The 10,143-nt window shown below is 46.8% G+C and overlaps 1 protein-coding gene across 2 annotated transcripts; it reads right to left on the reverse strand.

The window, feature by feature from the left end:
- Positions 1 to 323: 323 nt before the first annotated feature.
- Positions 324 to 10,005, reverse strand: ARFGAP2 (ADP ribosylation factor GTPase activating protein 2). Of its 2 annotated transcripts, XM_068193679.1 has the most exons (17): positions 9,812 to 10,005; positions 9,450 to 9,568; positions 8,470 to 8,542; positions 7,828 to 7,959; positions 7,658 to 7,738; positions 6,802 to 6,904; positions 6,107 to 6,163; positions 5,513 to 5,557; positions 4,379 to 4,431; positions 3,840 to 3,976; positions 3,182 to 3,313; positions 2,581 to 2,709; positions 2,373 to 2,501; positions 1,874 to 2,000; positions 1,677 to 1,767; positions 1,440 to 1,558; positions 324 to 1,013 (listed from the first exon to the last, which is right to left on the reverse strand). In XM_068193679.1, exons 1-17 carry the CDS (start codon positions 9,881 to 9,883, stop codon positions 993 to 995), a joined length of 1,620 nt encoding a protein of 539 aa, XP_068049780.1. In that variant the 5' UTR covers positions 9,884 to 10,005; the 3' UTR covers positions 324 to 992. The 2 variants fall into 2 exon arrangements, with proteins under 2 accessions (XP_068049780.1, XP_068049781.1); XM_068193680.1 differs by lacking the exon at positions 5,513 to 5,557 and having other exon boundaries at positions 9,812 to 10,004.
- Positions 10,006 to 10,143: the final 138 nt, after the last annotated feature.

Raw genomic sequence — 10,143 nt, forward strand, 5'->3', positions numbered from 1 at the left:
AACAGGAAGACCCAACCCTTACCCTCCTCATGCCCCCCCACCAAAGTGAAACATCAGCACAGAGCAGCCGAATAGCTGCCGCAGCCCTGCGACCGGAGAGGAGAAACCCATGCAAGCCTCTTCCCAGTCCCAGACAGAAGGCTCCAGAACAAACAGCCCCAACCTCTCTTTTGCTAACAGTGTGTAACTAGCCCTTTCCCACCCTTCTTCTTACTACCTAGTCCTCAACACCATAGTCCAAGGAAGAGAAGAGCACTCTTGTTCAAACCAGAGACTAAGCTGAACAGGACTAAAAGTCCTCACTGCTGCACATCATGGTTAAGTAAGTCAGAAGCTCAGTACTTTGATCTGATCCAAAGCTGGGCAACAAAATAAACCAGGGATCCAGTGAATTTCTTTACTTCTTTACCTGGGCCTTTTTTGCTGATGACGTAGTTAGAAGCTAAAAAAATAATCTTTGATTTGACTTTTTCTCCCACATTCATGTATGTTGGTTTAGAAGACGGTAAAAAGGACTAGATCACGGTAAAATGCAAACCCTGCAAATACAGAGGACTCCACAGCACCATGGATTGGGAGCAGTGATCAGAACAAAAAACAGTCATGTCACATGATGGATGTTCAGAAAAATAGCATTCCCCCTTTCTGTCACTTGGTGAGCTAAGGTATGGGCCAAAGAAGGACAGGAGCACTGATGAGGGCAGCCCAGGAGTTCCTGTCATATCTTTTACAGCAATGAGGTTAACCCTGTAAGAAGGCCTGTCTCCACTGGCTAGTAGATAGCAGTGGGTATGAGGGCACATTGAATTTTAATAGAGTGGAATCCAGAGATATTCAGAAAGCATCCTGGGCAGAGCCATGTCCTGACTCCCTCCGCTTATCTTCTCCCCTCCCCACCCAACCCAGACAAATAAGACAATCCTGTGGAGTTTACTCCAGGCAAAGTTGGCTGCAGTGCCTCTTGCTGGCTTCGCCTCGCAGTCCCTGGGTCATCAATATGAACCATAACGATCCTAAGGAGGAAACAGAGAGAGACACCTTGCTACAACACCTTTGTGCAAAATACAAAGATAACAAGAAATTGGGGGGTTTGGTACTTTAATGCAGTGTGAGGTTATCTAGACAGGACACTGTACAAAGGCAGAAGGTAAAATGACCTTGACTTCTAAAATTCTGCCTGGAATTTGTGGGAGGAGGTGTATCTGACATGACCAGGTGTCCTGTGCAGCAGGAGGGTAAGGCTGGCCAAGTAGAGTTCACTGGCCCCCTGCAATTGCTCAGCTATTGTACTGCAGTCAACAGCTACAAAAGACAGATATCTACCTGGGACTTTCCACATAATTTGAGAAAATAGTGATAATTCCAATGGAAACCAGGTAATGGTGAAAGTCCCTGAGCATGACAACAGCCTTTCTCAAGTTGCCATAATGTAAACTCACCTGAAGGGAGTTCATCACCCCATTGGCCAGGACAGCCATCTTGCCAGCAACTGATTTCACTCCTTGCTTGAATTGTGCAATGTCAGCTGCAGGCAGGACATTTCCAATAGACACACCACCTACAAGAACCAGGAGGAGTTAGCCCAGAGTCCCTCAGCTCCACAAAACACCATGATCCCCTCCAGTCCAGATCTTCCAAAGCTGCCCCCTTCCTCAACCCACTGAGTGCTAACAAACCTGAGTGCACATTGTCAGCCTCTCCAAACAGGTCTGCAGAGCTGATGGCACTGCTGCCTGAGAGCTGCTGCAGTCGGGATCTGGCTTCATACTGCAGCAGAAAACAAAACAAAAAGGTTATATAAGAAAGGACCTGAGCAAACAGGAGGAGGTAAAGCCAGAGCTTTACCAGTGTAAGCAGTGCAGAATGCATCTACCTCAGCATCTGCCTCCCGCCCGAAAAACATATCTGAAGAGATAGCTTTAGCCCCTGCAAACTTCTGCCGGGCTTCATTGGATTCCACCATGGATGGCCTGTTCTCAATCTCCCGCCTACTGGCAGGTCTGAGGAAACAAGAGGAGACATCTCAGATTAAGCTCACCAACACACTCAAGAATCAAAACTTCTGTCTCAGACCTCATCTAATCAAAGGAAAGCAAGTCATCCTTAAGTGTTAATTGCATTGGGGCTCTCCTCTCCCCACCTCAGGACAGTCAGCACTCAATGACCACAAAGGCTGTATAAACTTACAGACATGACAGGCAAAGAAGTGTCCAAGGCCCTTTCACTCAAGGCCCTTTTTCTTGGGCTTGTCTCTGCCTGTGCAAGTCATTTTCTGTAGCACAAGACTACAGCATCTATGCCACAGCTCCCACACTTATTCTTTGTCCCCTGCACAAGGGCACAAGATTCATTAGCAGTGGCAAGCACTTTACCTCTCTGAAACCGGCCGAATGCTGGAAACGGTCACCTCCGGTTCCTCCTCTTTGTCCATACCCCATGAAGAGTCTGTTTCCCATCGTGAGCCAAATGCATCTTCGAATGAGAAGGGACTGTATTTGTACCTGGGTACCAAAAGTAGGTAATTTACACCAGACATAAAATTCAGAAATAAGCAAAGACTATAGTAAAGCTAAGTCTTACTTGGGGGGTCCAGATGTGAAGCTTCCACCATCTTCAAACAAGTCCAATTGGGAGCGGGAAGATTTTGCTACCAGTGGCGTCTCTTGCTCAATTACTTGCATCTCAGACATCACCGAGTGTGAAACAGAACTAGCACAACAAACAGGCAGAGTCAGGGATGATGGGTCTGACAACATCCAGTCCCTACAACCAGTCTGCCTCAAAACTGAATCTGGCCTTCACAGGCAGGGCAGGTGACACAAGTTAAGAGGGAGAGTTGGGAGATGTCAGCCCCCTTCACCACTTATCTATGCTCCTTCAGAAGTCTTGAGCTACCTTCTTAAAGGAAGGATTCTGCAGGGGGACACCTGTGAAGCAGCAGGACTCTAATGCTAGACAGGCCACACATATCTGTTATAAAGCTCAAATGAGAACCAGAACCTTTGAACAGAGTCCCTATTCCTTCTGGGGCCTGAAGCATTTTCAGTCAGAGAACAGCATATGAGCATTTTAACTCATCTCCTTATCTATTACAAGAACAAACTACTGCCTTCAAGAAACTTTTCCAGAGCAGGGTACTTCCAAGACACTTGTCTATACTATGCCATCTACAGCCAAGTACCTTCTGGACACCAATCCCATGCCCAGCCTCTCTGCTTGTTCACGTTTCTTCCCTTCAAGGTTCTGGAGTTTCTTCTCTTCCTTCTTCCGATCAAGCTGCAGTTCCTGATAAGCCAGTCGCATTGAGGTGACTCTAAGGGAAAGAGCCATGGTGGGTGCTAGCTCATTACCCTCCCTCGCTGCCCGTGTTGTGGAAGAACAAGTGATTAAGTAACCCCAACAGTGGCTTCAAAACAGCCACTTTCACAACAGCTCTGCCAAAAATCCTTGCACAGAAGCTATTGCTTGTTTTGCCATCTCCTCCACTGGGATTCAAGTCTTTGGCTAACCATGATTTCCTTACTGTAAGCATCACAATGTCTATCTACTCTCCACCCCTGCACCCAGAATGATCAATCCAGTTCAGCCTTTGGCTTTTTCAGTCCTGTCCAAAGGTGAACAGAAACACAGAATACACAGTATCTGCTCCCCAAGCTCTTCCAGGAATGCTAATTTGAATAAAATACAGCAGTAAGGGCCATATTGGCATATAGCTACTGCTCTTCCTCTCATGCAGTATGTTCTGCGGTCACATTTGGTGGTCCTAGGGTGAACAGCATTAACCTCACACTACTTCTGCCTTAGGTATGCAAGGTTCTCATCCCAAAGAGGGCACTTACATGGACTCCTCGGCTTGTTTCCTGGACTCCACTGCCTGCTGCTGCCTCAGCTGTTCTGCCACCTGGGCTTGCCGCTCAATCTCACTGAAGCTCTGGCTGCTGACTTTCTGGGCTCCAAGACCTTTTTTTGCACCCAGCTTAAAAACAAGAACAAAATCCCATGAATTCTTCATCCTAGACTGTTCATTTAGGTAGAAGAAAACCTGAATCCTACTTCTTGCTGCACCAATGAGGCTTTCAGTCTCCCTGTGTAGTCACACCCTACAGACCCTAAAGAGTTTGCAACACAGTATGGAAGAACATCCAAGAGTTAACCCATCAGTGGCCAACACTTAGAGATCAACCACATATGCTTCAGACCACAACCAGTAATGATCCAGAACATAATTTTTTTGGCAATAATATACAGGCTGCTTAAGGTTTCCTTTCCCCAAAGCAGATCTCTACAGCCTTGTTAAGCAGAAAGCAAGAATCAGGGAAAGGACAGCAGAAATGCAAGACATGCTTTACCTCCCCTCCATAAAAGAGCTCAGACATACCCCTTTCTTTGCAGCTCCCGGCTTCTTCTTTCCAATGAGGGAGGATTTAAGTTCTGCAAAAGGAGGGAAGCAGCAAATAAGCAGAAGGGAATTAATTTAAGAAGCCAAAATTAGACAGCAACGCACATGAACATCCACCACAGTCCAGCTGCAGTAGTGTCCAGGGCACACCACGCATCTTCACATCAGCAGCCTGGGTGATTTCACCCAGGCAAGAAAGATGCACGTAGAAGCTCCACAGTTGCAGGCTGGTGGCCTAAAGAAGCATGTCCATTTCTGGAGCAACTTACAATTGAATTAAGAACAGTGAATAACTCCCCTGAGTGTTATGCAGCAGGTATCAGGGTAGTTAGAGAAAGACTAGGTTTATCCCATACACAAATTCAAGAAAATGCAGCTTCAGAGGCGTGTGAAGATCAGAGCCTCACCAATGCCTTAGGGACAAAGCAGCAAGAACTCTGAAGTTGTGTTTACATGAACATACAAAAAAAATGGACCTAAAGTGCAGCAAGCTGTAAAAGCAACAGGTTCCCCAACACCTTGCACTTGTCACTCTTGAGGGCATGCCACACTTGTAAAACCAGACAAAGGCCAGCCAAGCAGCAGATGTCTGGGGAAAAGTCTAAGAACAAAGCAGAGAGGGACTGCCCAACACAGTTTCCAGCTTCCTATAGGAAAGTCCAAAATCTTTTATTGCCCTTGTTGGGCTTTTCTTTTGTGTGGGCGTCTCCTGACTCTCTATGGTCACATGACTTTTGTTAGTCCATTAATTATTCTTGGCATGTTTTTTTTTATCTTTTCTAGTGTTATGATAAGTCTTTTTAAAAAGGGGATTCAAAACATTCACACTATCTGAAACTGTTTTCCGCTCGCTGTTCCTAATACTTAATTCGAGGTTGTTTGGGTTTATGTTTGGAGATTTTTATATTTCGGGAAACATTTAACAGAAATGTTAATACAGTCTCTTTACAGATACGACATAACTGGTTTAGATCTCAATACAACAATATAAGCTTTGTCTTGTTCTCTCCCTCTAAGCACAGGAAGCTAAAGTTAGAATTGAAGGCAGAATCTCAGGAGGGGCAAGCAGAGTTGTCACAAGCAGCCAGCGCAGGCCACCTGTTAGCCAGTTACCTCCAGCAGGAGCAGCCCCTTGTGTTGACAGATACATGGACATGTCTGAGGAAGAGATGTAAAACACGGGGAATGAAAAGACACTTGAGGACACAGGCTTTCCACCCAGAATGAACCCACTGTGGGCAAGGAGCACGCTCTCAATAAAGGAAGAAGCTCCAGCTAGATATTCTGTGTGCAGCCAGGACAGTAATGGCAGGGGAGAATCAGATACAAATCCCTATTATTCTGAAAGCTAAAAATTCATTTGTCTCCAAAGGTTCTGGTGGGAAACAAACCAAAAATAACAGCCACGTGGCCTTGATCACCCAAGTTCTAGATATGCAAGTCCCAAGTTTTATCCAAAGCTCAAAACCAGAAAAACATGCATTTGTGAAAGCAACAGCTTTAAATTTAATTATCCAAAACAAGGAGGAAACCTCCAGAAAACTGTGACTTGGTTTTGGGCTTCAGGAACATCCTAAGTACTGGCTCAACAGGGAGATAAGCTCATTTAGATATTCTGGAAACTGGCTTATTGCTTCCACCTTCACTGAGCTTACTACTGAGCAGTGGGTATAAGAGCAAGACTGATCTGAGAGTAAAGAGTCTTACCTAGAGGAGCCTTAGGAGATGTGCTCAACAAGTCAATAGATGGACCTTGGGTGGGATCTGTGGGCACAAAACCAGAAGAGAACATTCAGCAGATTGATTCTCAACCCTTTTCTTTCCAGTATGTTCACAGTTCCACTACATCTCTCCTAGCTCCTCTGCCCCCACAAATAAATCCAGTTACAGCTTGAAATATGCAGTTTCCCAAGCAAAACAACTTTATTTCTCCACAGAGCAAATTATTCTTTCTGCAGTGTTCTTAACACAGTACAAGAAAGCAAACACTCTGCAGGGAAATATACAAAGCTGTTTCAAATTACAGCTATGCCCCCAGGTTCTTGGTTTCCTTGTCCTTCACCTTAGAAATTTTTCTGTCCTATGTCATTTTCAGACCCATCAAATTCAAGGGATAGAGAAGAATGCTTAGAAAAATAATGTCTAAAAGCAGGAAAATGGGGCAGCTAATCCCCAAAACAGTTTTGTGTACATTTCAGGAAAAGTGAAGAACTGAGCCCAAATGGAGCAATGTTTTTAGAAGTCTCCACTAATTTAACTAAACATCATAAGAGTGTGCAGAACTTCCACTCCTTCAGGCCTGAACCAGAGGATAAGTTCAGCCCTTCCAACAGTAGTACAGAACCGCATTCTCCTGGAAATGAAGGCAGGTTCTTGGAAAAATTATTCAGTAAAGAACTCACTCGAAACTTCGCTGCCTTCTGATGACTTTGCTGCTTTTTCCATCTCTGGAGAAGACTGTGCAGGATTCTGGGTGGCATCTGCTACATCCCAGGTACTGGAAGACTGCAAGGAGATACTCATTCCAGTTATTTCCAGAAGATGAATGAACCAAACAATCCTGAATGTACTAGAGGTTTAGTGACCTGTATTCAATTTTAGGCCAAAGGAAACTTATTCCAAACTTCAGACTATGCCTTCCTTGAACATAACATATGGACAAGTCCACATTCCCTTAGCAGGGACAAAAATGAAAAAAACAAAAAGGAAGCTAAGCTGAATGTTACGCCAGGAGGAATGACAGAATCATTTGACAAGCTGGTTAATGTGAGGACTTTCCAGGTGAAAGGAAATTAGTTTAAATCTGGGAGAAAGTGTGAATGAGTTTTCCTGGAAAAAAATCATATCTACTTCCACTGTCTCTATTTGCCATTACCTGAGAAAGTCTGCCTGGCACGGTGCAGTTGCCCAAATCAAGTTTACCAGGGTCTATGCACCGAAAAGTTTCTTCTAAAGCAGAATTTCACAGTAACAGCTAGTCTTTGCTTTAACTGTACAAAGAAACTAAGCATTAACACAGCACACAAAGCATCTTCCAGGGCACTGGTGGTAGCTTTGAGTTCTTGAAGCTAAAGATGGTCTCAAAAACAAAGGACATGGATATTACAGGGACTGTTCAGATCTGTGACTATGTTCCAGGCAGATGACTGATTAATTATACAATTTAGAGTCCTTCCAAGCTGAGTGGGATTGCTCCTGGCTGAACAGTTGGCTACTGGAGAGCTCTTAAGGCTGCCTGGTTTAGGCAGCTCTTCTCACCTGTGTGTGCTCCATGAAGAAATCAGCATCACTCTTCTCAGGGGAGTGCCCAGGGGCTCCACTCAGTCCATCTATAAGCAACTAAAGAGAGGAGAGGGAAAAAAGAAGGTATCCTACAAGACTCGGCATCCAGCACTACCCATCTAGCACTCCAGAGCTCTCAGACTTACATCAGTGCCATACTTGGCCATGGCAGCACTTGCCAGCTGCCGGATCTTCTCCCTGTACATCTGGGCAGCTCGACTGTTATATTTAGCATTGGCATCTGTGGTGGTACAGCCGTGCTGGCGGAAGAAAGCAGTCTGAAAAGAGAGGAATATTCAGTCTCCTGACTGCTAGATCATACTCAAGCAAGCACTACATAAACTCAACAGTAAAAGAAAACTTCCCAGAGACAGAGGATGAAAAACTGAGAACACAGCATAAACCAACCACTCATCGAACAGCTTTCTACAAGAAGTCTCATTCCAGGGGCCTATGAAAATCATCCATCTTTTCTACAAAGAGATGATTCTGAGTCACAAAGCTGAGCATGAGCTTTCAAACTGATCAGTGTTATTAACTTCTGTCATTTAAGAAGGCTATGCCTCTCATTTAAACGAGGCACAAAAAATGAGAGATCTGCACATCAGAAAATAAGGCATGCCAAGGTCACAGTCTGACTTCCAAGCACACTTGACAAATTCCCCCCTTAATTACACATTTTAGATCAGACTGGTACCAAGAAAGCCAAACAAAGGAAAGGGACAAGAAGCAGAGGATGTGGATTCACAAGAGGGAAAGCAAGCAAAATGCCTACAGAGGCTCCTCACCGCGTTGGCATTACTGCCCACTTGCATACACCTCAGCTGGAACCAGTTCCAGTTAGAATCCAACTCTGTGGACCTGTGTGAGAACCAATTATTTCTATTAATAAAGACCAGGCAAACCAAATGCAAAACCAAGCTCTGGCCTAAAATAGTGAAATATCCCACTACTATTCCAAAGTGTAGGAAGCAAAGGTGGAGAGAACATCTTGGGAATTTTTTTACTTCTCTCTAAAAAATTAATTTCAACTTTCAACATGAGGAAAAAGACCAGCTTTTATCCAAATTTTGAGGATCTCTCCCTTGTACTGCTTGTTTAGAGGGCAGAGCTTGAGCTAGGAAAGCACAGCCAAGAACTTTTGTTCTACACGTGATCTCACCACAAGAGAGACTCATATGCAGCCTGTCCCACAGGTTAGGCCAAAACACGTGACAAAGCAACCGAGAATACAACCAAGTAAAGCTAAGGGAAACAGTGTGTCTCATACCAGTTACTCGACTTCTCTCCTAACAAGTAAAGGTCACAGTTCTCTTAATTTAAAATGCTGTTTTTTACAAGTACTGAAAACAAGAAGCAAGCTGAAAAGCTGACACCATCTTCCCCATTAGGCTGATACCAAAAAGATCAAACAATATTCCTCTTTTTGCCTTGCTCAGCGTTACAAAAAATTATGTACACCACACTGCTGCCTTACTGACAAGAGTCACGCACCACATTCTCATCTTTGTTCCTACAATGCCAAGTCCAGATAGCGTTTCTGGAAGGTTAGCAAAAGCAACATGTCGACGTTCCACCTTGAGGTGCTTTGGAAACTCCGTTTTGGAAGTGCTGAGTGACCCAGAACCTCCTGCGAGCAAGCCTCAGAAACGCCGAGGAGATCGCTCCGCGATAAGGCTTCTCTCGCCGTCCCTGCGTGCTCCCACCCCAAGGCGGGACGGCTGCTCCCGGCCTGCCGGCGGTACCGCGGGCCGCGCTCCCCACGCACCTGATGAAGCTGAGGTGTACGCCCAGGGACCTGTGGACGCCGGAGCAGTCGATGCACAGGAATACCCCGTAGGTGATACTGGCCCAGCTCGGGTTCTTGGCGCCGCAGTCGAAGCACGACTAAAGCGAAGGCAGAGGGACAGCCAGGTTGAAGGGACGGCTCTGCCGCTCCGCCACCCCCTGCCACAGCTCGGCGGCCCCGGCCGCTCTGCCCAGGCGCTCCCCAAGGGCCCCCCCCGGTCGCCCCAACAGCCGCCGCAGCGAGGCCCGGAGCCCACCGGGGCCCGGTCGGAGCGCAGGCCGCGGCCGCCGAGCAACGGCCCGGCACGGACAGTCCGGCGGACCCCGGCCGCTCTCCGCTACCTTGTTGGCCGGCGCTGCCCGAAGCCGCTTGAAGAGGGTCTGGATCTCCGTCTTGCTCGGCTCCACCGCCATGATCTCTCCTTCCCAGACACGCCCGCGGGGACGGCAGCCGGCCGGGCCCAATCGGCGCCGCGGCCGCGGTAGAGTTGTGCTGGGCCGGCCCCCCCCGCCGCGTCCGTGGGTGTGAAGAGCGAGAAGAGGGCGAGATCCCTCTTTCCCTCCGGTCCCGGGATTAAAGAGGGGCAGCGTTAGCTCCGGCTCAGCCCGGCCGGACCCTCGCGGGGGTCACGGCATGGCTCTGCGCACATGGGACGTAGCACGCCCCGAGACCC

Source organism: Anomalospiza imberbis, chromosome 6, assembly GCF_031753505.1.
Source record: "Anomalospiza imberbis isolate Cuckoo-Finch-1a 21T00152 chromosome 6, ASM3175350v1, whole genome shotgun sequence".
NCBI lineage: Eukaryota > Metazoa > Chordata > Aves > Passeriformes > Viduidae > Anomalospiza > Anomalospiza imberbis.